This window comes from Chiroxiphia lanceolata, assembly GCF_009829145.1.
Source record: "Chiroxiphia lanceolata isolate bChiLan1 chromosome W unlocalized genomic scaffold, bChiLan1.pri scaffold_44_arrow_ctg1, whole genome shotgun sequence".
NCBI lineage: Eukaryota > Metazoa > Chordata > Aves > Passeriformes > Pipridae > Chiroxiphia > Chiroxiphia lanceolata.
Genome location: NW_022476500.1, coordinates 171263 through 193762, shown reverse-complemented (window position 1 = coordinate 193762; position 22500 = coordinate 171263). Strand labels below are relative to the sequence as shown.

The window sequence follows — 22500 nt, the reverse complement described above, 5'->3', positions numbered from 1 at the left end:
TTCCACTCTGGATTATTCCCACCTTTATCATCCAGGACCTGGTCCAGTCCAGGGACACTTCCCCACACCCCTGGTCCAGTCCAGTGGCTCTTCATTGCTCAGCTGGTTTGGTCAAGGCTTGTCAGGAGCTCCTGAGATCCTCGACCAGGCATGAGGACAATGGGGGGAGGATGCACCACCACAGAGGCTTCTAAGAAAGATGGGGACAAACATTGTGTAGGGACATCCCTGAGCAGTCTCCAAGGTGTTTGCAGATGAAAACATTGTGCTCTTAGCCTAAGAGAGTCACAGGGATATGTTTTACCGAGGCCTGTATTGGCAGAATATGGGGCAAGGGATTTAAACTGGAATAGGGGAGCTTTCTATTGGATAATAGGAGGAAATATTTGCCAATGGGGCTGGCAAGAACTGCAACAGGTTCCTAGAGAAGAGGATGTCCCATCCCTGGATTTGTCCAAGGTCAGGAACTTTGAGCAGCCTAAATTAGTGAAGATGTCACTCTCCATGTCCAGGAGTTTGGACCACATGAGCTTTTATATCCCTTCCAAGCCAAACCATTGTGAGATTCTTTGAGTCTAATATCCCAAACTCCTTCTCCAAAGAATTTCCATGCTGAGGACATGAATTACCAAGTGTTTGAAGAAGCCATTCTAAGCCCAAAAGGTAACAAATTAATTCCAAGGAAGTTCCAAGGTGTCTGTATGAAACTTTAAGCAAGTGGGTCAATGGCAGAACCTCTCAGGGTGACCTTGCAGCTGTGGATGGGGGATTTGGCCTCGGGCTCTGAGACTCATGATGGGCAGCCAGAAAGGATATTTGGGGACTGGGCAAGGCTTGTCATGGGATGTCTAGGAAAGAACCAAAGCAAGGGTAGGATCCCAGTGGTTTCTGGAGCAACAAGCATGAGGAAACAGAGAGAAAAGGGGATGAAGAAGCTGGTCATGTGAAACAGGAGGCTGGTCAAGACACATCCCTGACTGTGCCCTGCAAGTGATCCCCACAGCCTGTCCCCTTTTCTTACTAACTCCATTGCCAAGAAGTTTCTGTGTGGAGGGACCTCTCTGCTCCTGGCACAGATTGTGGCCCAAGTTCCAGCCAATGCAGTGGGAGCCACAACGAGTCAGGTCTTGTGTTCTTTGGGGGGCCAGACTCTGCCCAGACTGGGGGGGGGGTGTGTGTTGGAAGCACAAAAGAGTGAAGCAAATGCAAAGCTAAAGACACAATGTAACCTGACTTTGTCCCCAAGTGGGGGAAGAGAATTGGACACAACATGTGCAGGGACAGATGGAGGGGTTTGTCCCCCTGGCCCTGCCCAGAAGGGACACCTTTCAGGAAGGGTTGTGGCCTTGGCTGTGCTGAGGGTTGAGCCGGGCAATGCAGCTTGGGATTGCAGTGGCACTGTCAGGGCTCTGCAGAGCTCCTGGCAGTTCATGCATTTGTCCCCAGCAATGCCAGAGTACTGCAGGGGTTGCAGTCAATCACTTGTGCTCTTTGTGACCCCGACTGGCTCTGCTGAATGGGAGCAGGCCTGGAGTTCCCAGACTGTTCCTGCATCCAGGGTCGGGCCTGCAGTGACGTTTCTGCAGCATTAAATTGGTGCAGTGGCAGGATGGCCATGGATCCATTCCTGCAGAAACACAATGGTGCTCCATCCCAGGCAGGGATAGAATGGGCCCACAAATTTTGGAAGGATAAGAACCAGGGAGTTTTGGCCCTGTGGAATCCCATAGAACCAAAGGAACCCTGGAACATAGAGAAACCTCCTGGAATCAAGGGGACATTGTGACCCTGCAGCACCTCATGGAACCAAAGGGAGTCTGGGACATGGCAGGGCCTAATGGAAACAAAGGAACCTCCTGGGAACAAAGGGACCCCAGGACACTGCCAAAACTCCGGGAGACAAGGGAACCCCAGGACACTGTGGAATCTCATGGAATCCAGGGGCCATTGGAATACACTGGGGCCTCCTGGAACCAAAGGGAACATGGGACACTGCAGAACCTCATGGAATCAAAAGGACCCTGGGACTTTGTGGAACCTCAGGGAATCAAGGGGCCAGTGTGACATCCCAGAACCTTTTGGAACCAAAGGGAACCAATGGGACATTGCGGAATTTCATGGAATCAAGGGTCCATTGTGACATTGTAGAACTTCAGAGAATCCAGGGGCCATTCTGATTCTGCAAGGCCTTCTGGAGTCAAAGGGACCATTGTGACACTGGGGAATCTTGTGGAATCAAGGGTCCATTGTGACCCTGGGGAAAATGATGGAATCAGTGGGCTGTTGTCACACTGCAGGGCCTTATGGAGCCCAAGAACACTGGGAAACAGTGCAACCTCTTGGAATCAAGGGACCATTGTCCCACTGCAGAGCCTCAAGGAACAAGGGGGATATCCAATCCTTGCCTCAGACTTTGTAACAAATTAAATTTAAGGAATTGCAGAAGTGTGATTGAACCACTTTTGTCCCACAGGTTTTAATGATTGGCCAAATGAGAATATTTATATAAAATGAATCATTTATTCCTACAAATGATCAGATGAAAGACCTTAATCAGAATTATTTACTACACAATACAAAGGTAAAACTACAAGTAGTACAGTATAGGATAGGATAGTGCACTGTATTGAAGCAATTATTGAAACTATTCTATTAAAGCTAGCCAAAGGAAATAATTATTACATAGAGATCTGATGGAACTCAGCCAGACCAACGGTCGTGGGGAGATTTCTTTTGCTCAGCCTCGAGGAGTGTCCTTGGGGGGCGTCCCCACCCAAGGCAGGAATCTCCACACATCTACCCCAAGAAGGGCTGTGTTAGAAGAACCTGCCTGGATGAAAGGGGACTGGACTTCTCTACTAGCAAGTGATTGACTGCTCCTCACAAATGTGCTGCCATCAAAGAGGCCAAGAGGGTAAAGCCCCTGTGGGGTGGGGGATGATGGCTGAACTAGAGATGTGGGTAGGCCTGGCAGATTGATCCCAGTACACTCCCCAAACCCACCAAGGCAAGCTCTACATGCTGACAATGGTGGACACAACCCCTGGAGGGCAGGAGACACACCCTGTGCCTCCCACCACTGCCCAGAACACCATCCTGGGCCTGGAAAAGCAAGTCCTGTGGAGACACTGCCCTCCAGAAAAACTGGAGTTGGACAGCAGGACTCTTTTCAAAAACAACCTTGTGCACACCTGGACCAGAGAGCTCGGCAGGGAGTGGATGGATCATATTCCCTGTCCTGCACCAGCCTCTGGGAAAGTTGAATGGTAGAGTGGACTGTTCAAAACCACTTTGAAAGCAATGGGTAGTGGGACCTTCAGAGCTTGGGATGTGCATTTAGCAAAAGCCACCTAGTTAGTTAATCCTGTAAACTCAAGAGATAAACCTCCAGGCCAATTCAGTGTCTAAGATCAGCTAAAAAGGGAAGATCCTTTAATCAGGCCCACAGGCCCAGGGGAACACACACGACACGCGCCCTCCCAGGCAATGGTTCTACAGTTTTAGAAGATGGTCTGTCCAATGCCAGAACTCTCCCCAACTTCTGCGCAGTTCTGCCCCCTGACACACCCCTTGGGGAATTGGGTTTGGGGTCTTTGGGACCCCTTCTTCCTCATCGTTGTCTTCTTCACAGCACGTACAGTCCTTGGAGCGCCTCCAAAGTTCTGGGCTTGAAGGTTGCTTTGTCTCTTGTGGGATCTTGTTGTCCAGCCCTAGGGTGTGATGTTGTTCAATAGAGATGTTTTTCTACAATTCTACCTTGCAAAGAAGTCTAAACACGCTAAAGGAATTTAGAAAGTTTGATATCAAATGGGGTAATAAGGTTAGGTCTGTGTAAACTACTATGCTAAAGGGTGGCATATAATACAGCTACATTAACATCTACAGTTACTACACAACTACTTCTAAAATCTAAAATAAAAAATATCCAGAAAGCTTTAAGGTATCACACAAACCTTGTTAGTTAACTCTACTAACTGGCCCTGCCCAAAAAGAACCTCTGCATACCATTGAAGGGGATAAAACCCCTGTGGTCTATATGAGGAATATGTTAGGGGGGGCATATTCCATAGTTTGGTTGAGTCCTACCTCAAGCAAAGGCAAACTCACCCATGGGATTGTTTCTGCTCAAGGACTTGGGTGCACTTGGTGGATGATGCAGAGGGATGGGGAAACACTTTGTGTACCTGTCAGAGACTGAAACACTTAATGATTTATGCATTCTAGGATTGCCAAGGGACTCTTGTAGGCTTCTGCAGGACTTTTGCATTGTACATTGCCATGCAGATGGCCCATCAAAGCCCATCCCCCCCCTGCCAATCCTGAAAGGCAGGAAAATCTCTTTTCCCAGGCCCCTCACGGGAACTCTGCGCAGGCCCAGGAGATGTTGGGAGTTCGTGGCATGGCCCGGGAAACACCCTGTGGGCGGTGACTATAGACATCTTTCCACTCTCAGCTTTTCTTCCCTTATTCTCCCTTACCCTTATCCTGTCTTTCTTTCTCTCCCTTATGCATTTTCCCTAAAGGTTATCTTTATTCCATATTGTTGTAGATGAGAGGTATAGATGATAACACCCAAAATGGCAACATACCTGTTTACCTTTGAAACAAAACTGTTCTAAAATAAACCCTACATATATATGTTTTCAAACACCGATTATTTAGTTTCATTTCACTCTAATCCACCAACAGGGAGTTATTAATAAGAACCTGGGTTACCTCCCCTTTCTGGGATGGATAGTAACAGACCCCTTGTAGCAGGATGTCCTACCTGGAAAAGAATCTGATGGGAGAATGCAAGCACTGCAAGTTCTCTGTGGGGAGTTACTGCTGGTGCCAAGGGGTTGGGTTAGTGTTGAATTGTGCTAAAACCAGCCTGGTTCCCCAACCTTCCAACACACATCCTGCTTTTGGAAGCAGAGTTTGACAAATCAGCTGCTCACTGGCCTGGGAAGATGTGACTGGCCATCCATCACTGGATAAGCATAAAAGCCCAGGGTCAACTTTCATAGAGCAGATTCTTCCAGACTTTGTTCAAGTGTGTGGAGCTTCTGCTGTGAAGCAGGGACACCTCTTGATGGTCACTGCTGAGGGGGTAAAAGAAAGAGAGAGATCTGCCTTGATTTATTTCTATCAGACCCTACCGGGCCCTCCCCGCTTCCTGCCGGGATCGGACACCGCCGGCGGCCCCGGCCCTGCTGGGCTCCATCAGCCTGAGGAATTGCTGCGAAGGAGGGGCCGGGGGCTTCCTCTTGGCCTTCGTCTCCCTGGCGCTGGGGCTCGGTTTCTACCTGTGCCAGAAGGTGAGGGGGGTCCCAGGGGGTCGTGTGTCCCCCCCCAGAGCGTCGTCCCAGGGGGTCGTGTGTCCCCCCCCCCCGGTCTGTGCCCACCCCGGTGTCACCCCCTTTTCTCTCCCCACAGAGCTCCTGAGCCAGCGGCGGCGGCAGCCCCTCCCCAGAGCCTCGGGCCCAGCCTGGACCCCCCCCAACCCTGCGAGCATTCTGGGGGGGTCGTGTGCCCCCCCCTCCCCCACTGTCACTCTGCCTCTGCCCAGCTGCTCCCAGTGATCCCAGTAAAGCCTCCCAGTTCTCCCCAGTCCCAGTTATTGGGGGGAGGGGCTTGGGGGAACCCCAAGGAGTGGAACCGAGTTTGGGGGGGGGCAGAACCAGCCCCCAGATGGATCCAGAATGGGGACCCCCATGTGTCCCCTCGTGTCAACCCGCTCTGGGGGAGCTTTGGGAGGGCACCTGCCCCTCAATGGGCACCCAGCTCACCCCAAACAGGGCTGGGACCCTCCCCAAAGCTCCCCACTGTCCATCAGGGTCCCCCAAACCCACTCAAAGCCCACCCAGGACCCCACCCAACCCCTTTTCTGGGGAGACTTCTCTGGGCACTGGTGGTGCTGGGAGCCCCCCCAGCTGCGGGCGAGGAGCTCTCGGGTGAGTGGGGGGTGGGAAGGAGGGGGACGGTGGGAAAAGGGAGTTAAGAGGGGATAAAAGGGTGGTGGCAACCCAAATTGAGTGGGAGGGGAGTGAGACCCCCAAAAGAGGAGGGGGAGGGGCACTGAAGATAGGGGGATGATGGGAAAGGGGTGGGAGAGGTCAGAAGAGTGGGGAAAGGGGAGGGTGGGACCCCCAAACTGAGCATGAGGGGGCTGGGGAGTGGGGGGATGATGTGGAAGAGGTGGGAGAGGGAGGAAAAATGAGGGTGTTGGGACCCTCAAATTGATCATGGGGGGGCTGTGGATGGATGGGACCCTGGAAAAGTGGGAGGAAGAAGAAGAAGGGTGGAAAAGGGGGATGGTCTGGTGGGTCCAACTGGTGGGACCATGGGGGTCTTTGGGCACAGGGGGGTTGGCAAAGGGAGGTGGCCTCCGTGAGCTCCCAACTTCCTGTGGGGTGCCGGGGGCTGCTGGATCCAATCTCAGCCTTGGATTATGCCAACAGTTTCAGTTTAGAGGAATTACAGAGGTGTGACTGAATCACTTTTGTCCCCCAGGTTTTAACGATGGCAAGTTAGATTTTTGATACAAATTAATTAATTAGGGATACAAATGATCAGACAGAAGATCTTAATCAGAATTATTTACTGCACAATACAAACACTAAATCTACCAGGAGTACAGGATAAGATAGGACAGTGCTCTACACTAAAGCAATTATTGAAGCAATTCTACTCAAGCTGGTACAAAAGCAATAATTCTTATGGATGGATAGAACTCCCCCAGATTAATGCTGGTGTGGAAATTTCTGCTCTCAACTTCCAGCAGTGACCTTGGGGGGGTCCCCAGCCAAGGCAGGAATCTCCACACAGCCCCCATAAAGGGTTCTGTTGGAAGAAGCTGCCCCTGGGAAAGGGGACTGGCCCTTTGTGGTCGAAAGGGATGGACTGACAGTCACTGGACTCCAGGGGTTGCCTCCCCATCAGGGGGTTCATTTGGGGTGGAAGCAGTGGCCAAAGCTCTTCCCGCAGTCAGGGCACTCGGAGGGCTTTCCCTTACTGGTGGGTCCGTTGGTGTTTGGTCAAGTTAGACCTGTGGGTGAAGCTCTTCCCACATTCCCCACACTTGTAGGGCCTCTCCCCGGTGTGGATGTGCCGGTGGGTGACAAGGTTGGAGTTGTTCTTAAAGCCCTTCCCGCAGTCGGTGCAGCGGAAGGGCCTCTCATCGATGTGCGTCCGCTGGTGCAGGAGGAGATTGGAGCTGGTCTGAAACCTCTTCCCACATTCCAAGCACTTGTAGGGCCGTTCCCCAGTGTGGATAAGCTGGTGGGTACGGAGGTGGGAGATCTTCGTGAAACTCTTCCCACATTCCCCACACTTGTAGGGCCGTTCCCCAGTGTGGATGAGCTGGTGGGTGCGGAGGTGGGAGCTGTCCCTGAAGCTCTTCCCACATTCTCCACACGTGTAGGGCCTTTCCCCAGTGTGGATGTGCTGGTGGGTGCGGAGGTGGAAGCTGTACCTAAAGCTCTTCCCACATTCTCCACACGTGTAAGGCCGTTCCCCAGTGTGGATGTGCTGGTGTCGGATCAGGTTGGAGTTGTCACTGAAACTCTTCCCACATTCCCCACACGTGTAGGGACGTTCCCCAGTGTGGATGTGCTGGTGCTTGAGGAGGTCACAGCTCTGCCTGAAGCTCTTCCCACATTCCAAGCACTTGAAGGGTTTCTCCCTGCTGGGAGGCTGCTCAGGGACCATCACGTCAGAGCTCCACCTCAAGCTCCGGCTGCCTTCCTGGCACAGGCTGACTCTTTCCCCCTCAGAGCACCCTGGGATGGCTTTGGAGCCCCTCCTCCGGGGGGATCTCTGGCCCTTTTCCTCCCCGCTGCCTTCCTGCACTGTGGAGCCCTTCAAAACGGCCTCTCCCACCAGGGTCTCACGGGGGGATTTGTCCTCCGCGCTCTCCGTCCTCAGCTCGGGGCCTGGGGCAGGAAGCAAGAAGGACAGGGAGGGGATTTGCCTCCGGCCCACAGGGAAGGCCAAGGACATCCCCCCAACTCCGGCCCCGGCAGGACGGCGGCGGCAGCGGGGTTGTCCTGCAGCCGGGGCCATGCTCGGCTGACAGAGCCAGCACAACACCCGCCCAAAGGGCCACTGACTTCCTCCTCACCTGCCTGGGGGGCCCAAGGCATCTTCCTCTTCCTCGTAGCCTCCTCTTCCATCCGCCCAAGCTTTGGGAAGGACAAATCCTGATGGGGGGAAAACAAGAGCTGAGTGCGATGGCTTGGGGGTTCCTCCTGCCCAAGTCCATCTCTAGAACTCACTGGGCATCCTGTGGCCATAAAAACCTCCAAAACACCAAGATTCAGCCCAGAAAAACCCAAACCACTGACATTCAGGCAAAAAACCCCTCAGAAATAGTGAGATGAACCCCTCAGAAACTGCAAAAAGTTGAGATTCAGCTAAAAAATACTCCAAAATATCAAGATTCAGCCAGAAAAACTCTCCCAGAAGTTCCCCCTCTCTGGGGTTCAGAGGGTCTCCCCTGTCTGGGATGCTGGGGCTCCCACTTAGGGACGCTGAGAGTGTTGGGGGTCCCAAGGGTTCCTTCTCCTCTGACTCTCGCCTTTGGGGTGCCGCGTTCCCAGTCATTCCCCCTCTCCAGGTTCTCCACTCTGTTGACCCAGGGATCCCAGGGGTCCCCACTGTCCAGGCTTCCCCTTCTCTGCGCCGCCTCTCCAGGCTCTTGGGGTACTCGCAGCTCTCCCCTCTCTCCAGTCTCCCCCGCTCTCCAAGGATCAAAGCATGGGGACATCAAGGTTCCAGAACGCCAACCCCGCTCCCGCTCTCCCCACTCCCCTTAGCCCCCCTCTCCCACCCCTTTCCCATTGGCCCTTCAAACCCTGGCTCCCCCCAGCTCCCTTTGGGGGTGACCCACTGCCCCTCGCGCTCCCTTTGGGGGTCCCACCCGCTCATTTCCCTTTTCTCACCCCTTTCCCATCGTGGCTGTTCTGCTCACCCGACAGTGGCAGGAAGGGCAGGGACAGGGGCGGAGCAGCAACAGCAATAGGAGGACAACAATCGTCCCCCCATCCCACGGCTGCCCAGGAAGGGGGAACTCGTCCCAAATATCCTGGGGGGAGTACGGGGGGTCGGGACATACTCAGGTTGCAAGCACAGATTTCCCTGCAAAGTCTGCATGGAGTCAAGTCTGCAGAGGAGATTGTGCCCCATGGATGGGATTGCAGGGGGTCCCTCAGGTCCCCAACAGGAATCAGCAACCAGGAATAGACACAAAAGACCCCCACAAAGATTTCGGGGGGAGTGTCCTGTAGGGAGGGGATAGTGTCACCCCACCAGGGCGGGGCTGGCAAGTGGGAGGCTGCTCCAGGGCTCTGCAAGAGGCCTCGTGCTCTGCTCGGCCCCACCACTGGCTGGTACCAACACCCCCGGTTGCCCCTGGTCGTGGGCAGCTCTGCTGCCACAGGCTGTACCCTCACCGTGGCCCTGCAATGGCCCTGCCTGTCCCTCACCCGGGGCCCTGCCCGTGGCCCTGTCCCTTGGCTCTCTCTCTGCCAGCTGAGTGTGGGGCACACGGGATGGGGGTCCCTCCCAAGCCCCCCGGGCAGTCGGCGTTGGCTGGGGGGATGTGAGGGCTGGGCCTGCTCAGCACAGCCCCGGCCTCGTGCCCAGCGCCTCTTTCCTGACCCACACAAGAGCTTCCCGGCCCCCCCAGGGCTCCCCTGCTGCTGCCTCTGCTCCTGGCCCTGCCTTTGCTGCTCCCTTGGCTGGGGCAGCGGCTGCAGGGGGGGGATGGCAGCAGCTTCAGCTCCACGGCACTTCCTGGGGGGAGCTCAGCCCAAGGGGGCACGGGCAGGGACCTGATGGGGATGGACACGGGCCCAGCAGGGACAGCCAGGGCCTGCAGGGGAAGGCACACGGACAACCTGGACCCCACACTGCCACCGCTGTCTCTGCTCCTCCTTGCAGGCTCCGTGGCCAGGCACAGTTTGTGTTCCTGGGTGCCCACCATCTCAGCACTTGCAGACGCTCAAATCAGCGCCCGCAGCTCTGCAGCAAAGCCCCAGCTCACCTGGCACACAGGGGATGGACCCAGCACCTTCTCGGGGATGGGCACTCACAGTTTTGCCTCCTCCCCACCACGGGGCTCTCCTTCCTCAGCAGCACCTCTGCCTTGCACTTATTCTCAGCCTCACCTCAGGGACAGCTCTGGCCTCACCTCCGCGCCACTTCTCAGCCTCACCTCAGGGCCTGGGCTCAAGGACAGGAACCTGCAGGGAGGGGACATCATGTGCAAGCTGAGGGCTGCCTGCTTGCACTGGCCTCTGGGCTTCCTTCTCCTTCTACAACCATCCCAGAACTCAGCCTGCTTTTCTAACACCACACATTTACAGACTAACCTTGGAGATAGATATGGACAGACATCTCTATCACCCTGGGGATAGAGCCTCAAGCATGTGCTGCCATAGGAATGGCAATCACAGAATCACAGAATCAGCCCCGTTGGAAAAGACCTCCGAGATCATCAAGTCCAACCCTTGATCCAACCCCGCTGTGCTTCCCAGACCATGGCACTGATGTCACATCCACTCTCACCTTCAACAAATCCAGGGACACTGACTCCACCCCTCCCTGCCCAGCCCATTCCAAGGCCTCATGACTCTCTCCACAAAAAATTGTTTCCTAATATCCAACCTAAACCTCCCCTGGCACAGCTCAAGACCCAGCCCTCTTGTCCTACTGCTGCTTCCTGGCACAAGAGCCCCACCCCCACCTGGCTACAACCTCCTGGCAGGGACTTGCAGACAGTCAGGAGGTCTCCCCTGAGCCTCCTCTTCTCCAGCCTCAACACCCCCAGCTCCCTCAGCCTCTCCTCACACCACTTGTGCTCCACTCCCTTCCCCAGCCTCGCTGCTCTTCTCTGCACCTGCTCCAGCCCCTCCAGGACCTTCCTCAACTCAGGGCCCAGAGCTGGACACAGCACTCCAGGGGTGGCCTCACCAGCGCTCACTCCAGCCCAACAATCACTTCCCTGCTCCTGCTGACACACTCTTCCTCAGCCAGGCCACAAGCCATTGGCCCTCTTGGCCACCTGGCCACACTCTGCCTCCTCTTCAGCTTCCTGTCCATCCACACTCCCAGCTCCCTTTCTGCCTGCCTGCTCTCCAGACACTCTGGCCCCAGCCTGGGGGGCTGATGGGGCTTCTTCTGGCCAAAGGGCAGGACCCGGCCCTTGGCCTGCTGGAACCTCATCCCCTTGCAATCAGCCCATGGATCCAGCTTGGCCAGGTCCCTCTGCAGAGCCCTTCTGCCTTCCAGCACATCAACACACCCCCAGCTTGGTGTCACCTGCACATTTGCTGATGAAATGCCTGGTTCTGCAGCAGCTGCAGATGCTCAAGGGGCAGCAGGACCAAGTCAGGGGCCTGGGGGGGCCTGGGGGGCTTTGGAGTGCGGGAGGGTCCTGGGGGAGCTGGGGAGGGGCTTTGGGGATTGGGGGTACAAACCAGGACAGAGCAGGACAGATCAGTACAGACCAGTAGAGACCAGTACAGATCAGTACCTCCTCACTGCTCCCCAGATCTCTTCTAGAGCTGTGTCACATTGTCCTGGGACTCCTGAGACCCCCCCAATGCCCTCCCAGTACAGCCCAGTGTGTTCCTGTCCCAGGGTGCCGGGTGATCCCTCTTTGGGGGGTGCTGGAGGCATTTCAGGGGGAGCTGGGGGAGCTTTGGGGGGGATCGGGGAGAGGGGTTGGATGGGGGTTTGGGAAGTTTTGGGGGGCTTTAGGTGCATTTAGGGGAGTTAAAAGGGGTGTTGTGAGGGCAAAAGGATCTGTAGGGGGAGGGGATTAAAGGGAAAATGGGGATTAGGGGACATTTGGGGGGGGTTAATGATGTCTGCAGGTAAAGAGGAGGGGCAGCAACATGCTCAGGTGAGTCCTGAGACCTCCCTGGTGTCCCCAAGACCTTCTTGGTGTCCCTAATTTCCCCCCTTAAGACCTCGAGACTCCCCTCGTGTCTCCAATGTCGCCAGGGCCCCCAGATCACCCCAATTCCCCTCTTGACACACCCAATTCCACTGTCCACAAACCCCTCCCCACTCTCCCCAGTGTACCCAAACCCCATCCCTGATGCTTCTAACCCTCCATCTCACCCCAGGAGCCCCCACTGGACCCCCTGACCACAAAAACGTCCCGTGTCGTCCCCCCCCCCTCAAAGAAAGGCCAAGGGCATCTGGGGACACGTTGGGGACAGTTAGGAGGCTTTGGGTGATTACTGGGGGATACTGGGACACGCTGGGGGGAACCAGGGGGCACTGGGAGGGACTGGGGGGTTACTGAGGAATGCTGGAAGAGCACTGGGAAGGACTGGGAAGTTACTGGGGGATTACCAGGACACACGAGGTGACACTCAGAAGTTACTGGGTCATACTGGGAGTTAATGGGTGCTCACTGGAGAATCACTGAGCCATACTGGGGGGCAGTGGGAGGTCACTGGGACACACTGGTTGGTCACTGAGGGGGTTACTGGGCTGTACTGAGGGTCACTGGGAGGTCACTGGGCTATACTGGGGGCACTGGGATCCCCTTACCCGGATGTGGTACATCTCCCCCAGACTTTGGGGGGCACCCCCAGGACCCCTCCCCTGGGGGCTGGGGACCCCCGGAACACACTGCTGGGCTTTAGGGGACCCCCGGGTCCCCTCCCTGTGGGGTCTCTGTGTGCTGAGTGTTGGGGGTCTCTGGGGTTTGGGGGGGGTCACTGGGATCCCCTTTCCCTGGGGTCGGTTCGCGGGGCCGGTCGGAGCGCTGTGGCGGGAAAAGTAATGGTGGATCGCGCGGGGCCTCACGGGAGTTGCAGTTCCCTCCTGAGTACTCCGCCGGTGCGCCTGCGCAGTGCAGCCAGGGCGTTGGCAGAGCCCCCCCCGCGCGGCTTCCCGGCCCCAGCGCTCTGACCCTCGGGAACCCCCGAACCCTGGTGCTAAACCCTCCCGAGCCCTCCAGCCTTTCCACCCACAGCCGCGCTCCCCGCAGCCCCCGAGGGGATCCCCAGAGCCCCGCTCTCCCGCAGGCCCCGCCAGCTCACAGTGCAGCACGGAGCCAGCGCCATCTTTGCTTCCCGGAAGCAACCACGGCGCTCTGCGCGCGCAACGCCTTTACAGAGCCTGCCCCCCCCCCCCTCCGTCCGCCCGCCCGCCGCGCTCCCGTCAGGAATGTTTGCACGGGCGGTGCCGCAGCACCCTCAGCCTGAACTGAACCTGGTTTTACCTCATGAAATCTTTGATCTCTGTTAGCCAAGCCCCTCTTTCCTTCCCCAGTTGTCTTGTCCTTTGCGGGGGGGGGAATCATAGCGGCCCTTTGCACTCGAGCGGCCTGAGGTTTCTACCAGAAAGGGCCAGTCCCCTTTCTCAGGGACAGCTTCTTCCAACAGAACCCTTCCCGGGGGTGTGTGGAGATTCCTGCCCTGGCTGGGGACCCTCCAAGGTCATTGCTGGAGGTTGAGAGCAGAGATCTCCCCAGGAGCGTTGGTCTGGGGGAATTCCATCCATCTCGAACTAAGAATTATTGCTTTTGTGCCAGCTTCAGTAGAATTGTTTCAACGATCGCTTTAGTGTAGAGCACTGTCCTATCTTGTCCTGTATTCCTGGTAGTTTTAGTGTTTCTCTTGTGCAGTAAATACTTGTGATGAAGATCTTTTCTCTGATCACTTGTAACCCTAAATAATTCATTTCTATCAATAGATCTGATTTGCCATTATTAAAACCTGGGGAACAAAAGTGGTTCAGTCACACCCCTGTAATTCCTCTAAACTGGAAGTGTTGGCATAACCCAAGGCTGAGATTGGATCCAGCAGCCCCCAGCACCCCACAGGAAGTTGGGAGCTCAGGGGGGCCACCCTCCTTTGCCAACCCCCCTGTGCCCAAAGACCCTCATGGGACCATCTGCCCTACCAGACACCCTTTTCCACCCTTCTCCCTGTTCCTTCCACTTTTCTATAGTCTCCTCAATCCCCATACCACCCCCGGATTACTCTGGGGCTCCCAACTCCCATTTTTCCCTCCTCTCACATCATCCACATCATCCCCCCAATCCCCAGCTTCCTCCAACTCAAGTTGGGGTCCCACTGCCCCAAAAAAAGGGGTTAGGTTGGGTCCTGGGTGGGCTCTGTGCATGTTTGGGGGGTTCTCCGGGGCCTGTGGGGAGATTTAGGGGGGTCCCAGCACCTTTTGGGATGAGCTGGGTGCATTTTAAAGGACAGATGCCCCACCAAGACCCTCCCAGAGCGAGTTGACACAGGGGGAAACAAAGGGTGGTCCCCATTCCCGATCCATCCCGGGGCCGGTTCTGCCCCCCCCAACTCGGCTCCGCCCCTCAGGATCCCAAGCTCCTCCCCCATGGCCCCCAATAACCGGGACTGGGGAGAACTGGGAAGCTTTACTGGGATCACTGGGAGCAGCCGGGCAGAGGCAGAGTGACAGCAGGGGAGGGGGGGACACATGACACTCCCAAAATCCTCATGGGGATGGGGAGACCCAGGCTGGGCCCCAGGCCCTGGGGAGGGGCTGCGGCCACCGCCGGCTCAGGAACTCAGTGGGGAGAGAAAAGGGGGTGACACCGGGGTGGGGGGACAGGGGGACACCGGGATACACCTGGACCCTGAATGGATCCAGTGAGACCAGAACTGGGGCAATGGGGATCATACTTTGAGCACCTGGCAGCACATTGGAGGCAACTGGGATATACTGGGAGTGACTGGAACCACAGTAGGGGTGACTGGGAGCAACTGGAACCACACTGGGGGCACCGGGGATCATACAGGGAGCAACTGGGCCCTTGCTGGGGTCATGCTGGGGTCATACTGGGAGTGACTGCAATAATCCTGGGAGTGTGTGAGAGGGACTGCAGCCATACTGGGGATGAGTGGGATCAAACTGGCTTCATACTGGACGTGTCGGGAAGTCACTGGTATCATACTGGTGGCAACTGTGATTGTACTGGGATCATACTGGATCAGACTAGGATCATACTGGGAGCAACTGGTTCTATGCTAGGGGCAACTGGGAGCTGCTAGGATCCCACTGGGAGGAAGTGGGAGCAACTGGGACCATACTGGCCACAACTGGGATCATATTGGGAGCAACTGCGCCCACAGTGAAGGTGGCTGGGGTCATACTGGGAGTGACTGGGAGCATTCTGAGGGCAGTTGGGACCATGTTGGCGCAACTGGGATATACTGGGAGCAAGTGGGATCACGCTGGAAGTGATTGGGATCATACTGGCAGTGATTAGGACCCCACTGGGGGTGACTGGGAGTGGCTGTGAGCAACTGGGATCATGCTGGAAGCTACTGGGAGCATTCAGGAGTGAGTGGGACCACACTGGGGGCAACTGGGATATACTAGGAGAGACCAGGAGTGACTGGGATCATATTGGGACTGCCTGGGAGTGTACTGGGAGTGACTGGGTGTAGGATGCGCCTCTGAAGGCACGAGGGATGTGCCAGGGCAGTGGGCCCAAGAGAGCATGCGCGGTCACATATAACTCTATTGGCTGAAGAAGTCACATGGCATACAGGGATATAAGGAGCGGGAATTTTGAAATAAAGTCTCTTTGTCCACACCACCGCACGAGGAGTGTACTTATTCCTTATTATATAAGGACCCCGCCGCTACAAATGGCAACCCGAAAGGGACATTTTAGCTTATATTAAGCAATTATATCTGTCTTGTATCAAGAAATTAGCTGGTGATTCCGGGATCGTCTCGATTTTGCAGAGACGGGAGTCTTTACCACAAAAAACCTTGACGTCAATAATTCCGTGGTCTTAGTGGCGTCTAAGAAACGGACAGTTAGTTTAGGAGCTCCAAAAATATTAGAAATAGTGCACAAGAGAAGAAGAGAAGAAAGAAGAAGAAGAAACCGAGAGGTCAAAGCAGCCACCGGAGAGAGCGGAGAGGGTCAAACGCAACATCACAAGCGGTGAGTCCAGCTGGGAGGCATCCTGCACGTCTAAGACTGCTCTCTGGGCGAGAGCGTGCCTGCAGCTCGGAGACCCGGGCCGCGGAGCACCTTAAGATCGTCAAGGAAAAGCCTGTTGGTCCCCTGTGCGTCGGTCTCCTGGTAAAAGCGGTTTGCCGCTGCCGACAGCACCAGCCGGACCAGGTGCGAGAAGCGGTTTTACCGCATCTTAACACCCCCAGCCACCGCTGAGCCCCGCGGAGCCCCGTTCCAGTTTCTCTGTCCAGCAGAAACTGTCGCGGCTCCCCGCCTGCTCGCCACCGCTGACTGACCCTGCGGGCGTGCTTAAAAAGCACTGCCGCAAAAAAAGCCCCTGCGCCGCATTCAAACCGCGCGGGCTTTACCGAAGGTGCCGCGCCTTCCTGATACAGCGCGCCCCGACCCCCGCACCGCCAAGCGAACTGCGGGAGCTCAGGAGCCGCCGCCGCGCCGAACTGCCACCACTGCGAACGCCGTCCTCACCGGAGACGGAGCCGGACCCGCGCCGAGCCGCCGCCGCGTGACTGAGACGCCGCCGCCAGCACCGCCGCCGCCGTTCGCCGCTTTTGCAGCCGCGCACACGCCGATCACCTGCAGCCCCAAGCCGCCACTTCTGCAGTCAGCCCCGCGCCCGTCGCTACAGCTGCCCCGTGCCTGACGCTGCCCTGCGCTCGCCGCTTACCGCCTGCACCGGGACACCAGCCACCGCCGCCGGGACGCCACAGCCCAGCCGACAGAGAGCCAACACAAATCAACAAACCGACAGACCCTCTTCAGCAGTGCACGCTAGCAGCGCCGAGACTCAAAGGTAACATGGGAAACTTTTTCCCCACCGAACTCTCACAGGACACAGACGCGCTAGCCACACTGCTGAAGCCTTATTATGTACAGGTCACAAAGGCTGAATTAACAGAGTTGGTACGACTCATTAAAGCAGCCGTACCAGAACTGCCTCTGGTTGAAGCCCTCCATATACAAATTTGGGACAAAATAGAGAACCTCATCAAACTCAGGGCTCAGGGAGGAGACTCCCAAGCAAACAATGCTTACCCAGCCTGGCAAGCTATAATGACTGCCTTAAGCAGAGCCCACCAAAGAACGACAAACTCACACACCCCCACTCACGCTGCAAGCAGCAGCCCAACTTTTACGCGCCGCAGTTTAAACACACAAAGCTCGGCGGGAGGAGGGGGTGGAGCCGTTCACAATTCCACTACGGGGAAGGGAACCGGGAGCCCAAGGGACACGGGTCGGCGGGAAGGAGGAGGACCCCAGATGCGAAGTCCCAGTCCGTGGGACAGCCGCAGGGGGTCCCGTGACGGGAACGGGGGGGCTAGCCCAGATTACTTGCCAACCCATACCGCGGATGATCGCCGACCACGCGCCCAGGGGCGGGCACCGCCATCTCGCCTGCCACGCAGAACGGACAACAACCCGTCCTTCCCTGCCCCCGCGCCGTACACCCCCCCACCCACCACCCACCCACAGGCAGCCGCTTTCGCCGAAGCTGCAAGAGGGGAGGGATGGGAGGAATGGGGGGAGGAGGAGGAGGGGGATTTCGGGATAGCTTTGCCGGGAGGGGAGGAAGCAACGTACCGAGAAGGTTCGATTGATAGATGGGCTTTATGCAGAGAGGAGGCATTGCGACCTGGGGACTTACAAGTTATACAAGCATGTCCAGTAATTATCGGGCCACGCCAAAGCCGCAGGTTTCAGCCATTGCCACATGAACTAACCAAAGAACTAAGACAGTTGATGAGAGAAACTGGTGTATCTTCCCCTAACACACTTGCGTTCTTAGAAACACTGAGCACCACGTACATTTTCATGCCACACGACTGGAAAACCCTGTTAAAAATAAGCCTCACTAATACACAGTATAATGTATGGTTGAACGATTTCAGAGAAATCTGTTCCACTTATGCTAATGACCCACAAGCAGGGGTAACTGCACACCAGCTCACAGGGGATGGTAACTACCATTCCATAGATGCACAAACCGGGTACAATAGAGAAACATATGAAGTCATAGCAAAACATGCCATGCGGGCAATGAGAAAACTACCCACATCAGATAAAGACACAAACCTGTCGTTCACAAAGGTAATGCAGGGCCCAACGGAACCTTATTCACAGTTCCTAGATCGGCTGCAATCTGCCCTAGATAGGCAGATTGAGAATGAGGAAGCCAGAGAAATCCTTAGCAGAAGACTGGCTTTCGAAAATGCTAATGTTGATTGTAAAAGAGTTTTGCAAACCCTTCCTAAAAGGGAAACGTGCAGCATCTCAGAATTAGTTCGTGCCTGCCAAGAGGTTGGTTCCTTCACACACCAAACAGATTTACTGGCAGTAGCACTGAGTGCTCAATTAAGAACACAGCAAGGGGCCAGACCCAGGGATGGTTGCTACATTTGTGGGGCCCCCGACCACTTCCAAAGGGACTGCCCTCAGAAACCTCTAGTAGTAGCACCTCGAAAACAATCCAAAGCAAAAAGGGTGCCAAAAAACGGGAGGAGAGGGGCGCTGTCGCACGCCCCGATACAACAAACACATGCGACACAACAGAGCAGACTGGCGATTTGTGCCCCCCCACAACAGCCAGCAATCTGTGCCCCTACACCCCAGTCAGCGCTCTGTGCCCCGCCACCCCAGGCAGCGCTGGACTGGACTTATCCAACAGGGACACAGTCTTCATAACTTCCACTGAGGTAGTGCTAATCCCGACTGGACATTGGGGTCCCCTTAGCCCAGGGGTGCATGCACTGCTGATTGGAAGATCCTCCACCACCAGAATGGGTTTGTTTGTGCTGCCAGGTGTAATAGATTCAGATTCTCATAGCGAGATTCTGATAATGGCATGGACCCCTTCACCCCCCTGTTTCATCCCAAAAGGACAAAAGATTGCTCAATTAATCCCCTTCTACAGTGCGTTGCCTGCAGGGGAGGGGGGGAGGGAGCGGGGTTCAGGGGCCTTTTGGCAGCACGGGACACCCACAGGTTCACTGGGCAGCAGCCATTACAGCCTCACAGCCACTGATGACGTGCCAGGTTAATGGGCACCAATTTACAGGCCTTGTAGATTCTGGGGCTGATGTTTCCATAATAAAAGACTCAGAATGGCCACTTGACTGGCCTACTTGTCTGCCCAGCTGCAACCATTCAAGGGGTGGGAGGCACACAAAGGCCCAGACAGAGTGCTCAGATACTCACTGTCTTGGGACCAGAGGGACAATTAGCAAAAGTAGCTCCGTTCATAGCTCCAATCCCTTGCTCCTTGTGGGGACGGGATGTTCTTGGACAATTCGGCACAGTAATGCAAATTCCTCCTGCAAGCAGCCAGGTTTTTCAATAGGAGCCATTGGTCAGCCGTCCCAAGCACCGATTAAGCTAGTCTGGAAAACTGACCAGCCGGTCTGGGTAGATCAGTGGTAGATCAGAAAAGGGAACGGCTTGAACATTTAAAAATGCTTGTAAAGGAACAATTAGAAGCAGGACACATTGTGCCGACAACCAGTTCCTGGAACACCCCTGTGTTTTGTATCCCCAAAAAGACTGGCAAGTGGAGAATGATTCAGGACCTCAGAGCAGTAAACTCAGTCATTGAGTCTATGGGGGCACTGCAACCAGGGTTACCCTCACCTGCTATGCTCCCAGCGAACTGGCCACTAACAATAATTGATTTAAAGGACTGCTTTTTTACCATCTTTCTGCACCCCGAGGATGCCCCGAGATTTGCATTTTCCATCCCAGCATTAAACAACTCAGAGCCTATGCAAAGGTATCACTGGGTTGTCCTCCCTCAGGGGATGAAAAACAGTCCCACCATTTGTCAAACAGTAGTTGCAAATGCTATTCAACCCATCAGAAAGCGTTTTCCCTCTGCAATAATTTACCAGTACATGGATGATATTTTAATAAGCATGGCCACAGAAAATGAACTGCAAATTGTTGTTACTGCTCTGACTGATGCTGTCCAAGAAGCAGGGTTGCAGGTTGCTACAGAGAAAATCCAGCGATCGCAGCCCTGGAGTTACCTTGGATGGAGAATCACACAACAACAGATTTCCCCACAGCCGCTGCAGCTCGAGGTAAAGGACACCCTAACCTTACATGAGTTGCAAAAATTCCTGGGAGCTATTAATTGGTTAAGGCCTGTTCTGGGCTTAACCACAGAGGAGCTACACCCTCTCTTTGTGTTACTAAAAGGGGACTCTGATCTAACGTCTAACAGGGCTCTGACAGCAGAAGCCAAACAGGCGTTAGACATTTGTGCCAAGGCAATAGAAACTAGGCAAAGCAGAAGGAGAGATCCTGAACTGCAAATCTGCCTAACCTTAATTCCCAGCAGGTACCAGCCTTTTGCAGTCTTGTTTCAGTGGGACCAGACTGAAAAGGACCCACTGCTGGTTCTAGAGTGGCTGTTTCTGCCCCACACACCAGCTAAAACTGTATGGTCGATTAATGAAATGTTTGCTAAGCTTGTTATTAAAGGCAGAGGACGATTACAGGAACCCGACGGAAGGGATCCAGCTGTCATCTACATTCCAGCCACGAAGGACAATTTAACTTGGATGCTGGCTGAGGACGCCGAGTTCCAAGCTGCCTTAGCAGGTTTTGATGGTGACATTTCAGTTCATCTCCCTAAGCACAGACTTTGGGCAGAAATCAACAATTTACCTTTAAAGGCCACAACCAGATGTAAAACTGAGCTGGTAAAAGGCCTCACAGCCTTTACAGACGCATCTGGGCGATCACAGAAGGCTGCAGTGACTTGGGTAAATCCTGATACAGGACAACGGGAACGGGAGGTACAGACCATGAACCAATGCTCTGTGCAGGTTCTGGAATTAGCTGCCATTCGTATTGCCTTGGAAAAGTTTTCTGAACAACCGGTTAATATTGTCACTGATTCTTGTTATGCTACAGGGTTAGTTTCACGCCTGGAATGTTCATTTCTTCGGGATGTTTCTAATCCTCAATTGTTGTTTGAAATGCGTTCTATTTGGGTTCTTGTCAATCACAGAAGGTTTGATTTTTACATAATGCACATCAGGTCTCACACTGACATGCCAGGGCCAATAGCTGAAGGGAACCGGGAAGCTGACAAGGCAGCAATGTTCAACACAGTACCCAGGACCCTTGAGCAAGCAAAATTGTCCCATTCATTTTTTCATCAAAATGCACGCTCTTTAAAGAGACAATTCAAAATTACAATTAATCAGGCTCGAGATATCATATTGACTTGTCCAGACTGTCAAAAAATAACCCCTATGCCATCCCAGGAGGGTGTTAACGCCAGAGGGTTAATATCCAATGAGATCTGGCAAACAGATGTTACACATATTCCCGAATTTGGCACCTTGAAATATGTACATGTAACTGTAGACACACACTCACAGTACATCACTGCGACAGCACACACAGGTGAGAAAGCCAAGGATGTAATAAGACACTGGCTAAGCTGTTTTGCTACCCTTGGCACTCCAAAACAGATCAAAACTGATAACGGACCAGCATACATCTCTGAAAAGGTAAGGAATTTCCTATCAGAATGGGGAATCTCACATGTCACAAGAATCCCACACTCACCTACTGGACAAGCAATTGTAGAAAGGGCACACTGTACACTGAAAGAGATGTTAGTAAAACAAAGAGGGGGGGAGAAGCTATGTAGTCTGCAAGAACGTTTGTGGAAAGCCACATATGTGATCAATTTTTTGAATTGTGACAGTGCTGAAAGAAGTAGGTATGAGAAGCAGCACAAATCTCAGGCGTTTGCCTCTCCCAGGCCACTAGTCATGGTAAAAGATTTGATTTCAGGGCAATGGACAGGACCTCTAGATCTTATGACTTAGGGGAGAGGTTACGCTTGCGTGGCAACAGGAAAAGAACTGAAGTGGATCCCCTCCAGGTGTGTAAAGCCCTACTTAGATACACAGTCACAGCTGCAAGAACCAGATAACGCAGGAGTTTAAAAGAGTTATGTTATGTTTCAGCTTATATTAATGACCAATGTGGTAACAAGCAATCTACAAATATCGGTGTGTGTATGTGTGTGTGTGAATGATGACGGTCGTCAGTGAGTGAGATGAATGAATGAATAAAAGAATTGTATGATTGGACAAATATAAAAACACAGAACACCTCACAAAACCACATTACCTACACCACAAGGTCACTTTAGAAGAATTGAGTTTTTGATATGCTTACCCTGTTTCTTAAATAAAGTTTGAAATCCCCAGTTATTAAAAGACCCTCAGATTAATAAAAGTTATAGTTTACACACGGTTGGGCTAAGGCCCTAAGTTAATAAAATAATTATCCAAGTTGCACTACCCTATAGGATTATAAGAAGGTTATAAAAAAAGTTTGCAATAGAAGTATAAGGAGCCAAGCAAGCAATGTACTAGGTTACTGCGAGTTTGGCAGTTTACAATGTTTTGAATGTTTTGCACTGTTGTTTGCACTGTTGTTTTGCACTGTTTTTGTGACTTCTTTAGATAATTAAGAGAGGGGATGTGTAGGATGCGCCTCTGAAGGCACGA

The 22500-nt window shown here is 54.1% G+C and overlaps 1 protein-coding gene and 1 pseudogene across 2 annotated transcripts; one reads left to right on the top strand and one right to left on the bottom strand.

Moving 5' to 3' along the window:
• Nucleotides 1-22500, top strand: part of LOC116781380 — a 332906-nt pseudogene that overhangs the window by 156972 nt on the left and 153434 nt on the right.
• LOC116781387 (zinc finger protein 239-like) lies at nucleotides 6570-13065 on the bottom strand. 2 transcript variants are annotated; one of them, XM_032677064.1, is made up of 5 exons: nucleotides 13044-13065; nucleotides 10199-10415; nucleotides 10028-10151; nucleotides 8105-8183; nucleotides 6570-7916 (listed from the first exon to the last, which is right to left on the bottom strand). In XM_032677064.1, the coding sequence occupies exons 4-5, from the start codon at nucleotides 8154-8156 to the stop codon at nucleotides 6994-6996; spliced, it is 975 nt and encodes a 324-aa protein (XP_032532955.1). In that variant the 5' UTR covers nucleotides 8157-8183; nucleotides 10028-10151; nucleotides 10199-10415; nucleotides 13044-13065; the 3' UTR covers nucleotides 6570-6993. The 2 variants fall into 2 exon arrangements, with proteins under 2 accessions (XP_032532955.1, XP_032532954.1); XM_032677063.1 differs by lacking the exon at nucleotides 13044-13065 and having other exon boundaries at nucleotides 10199-10651.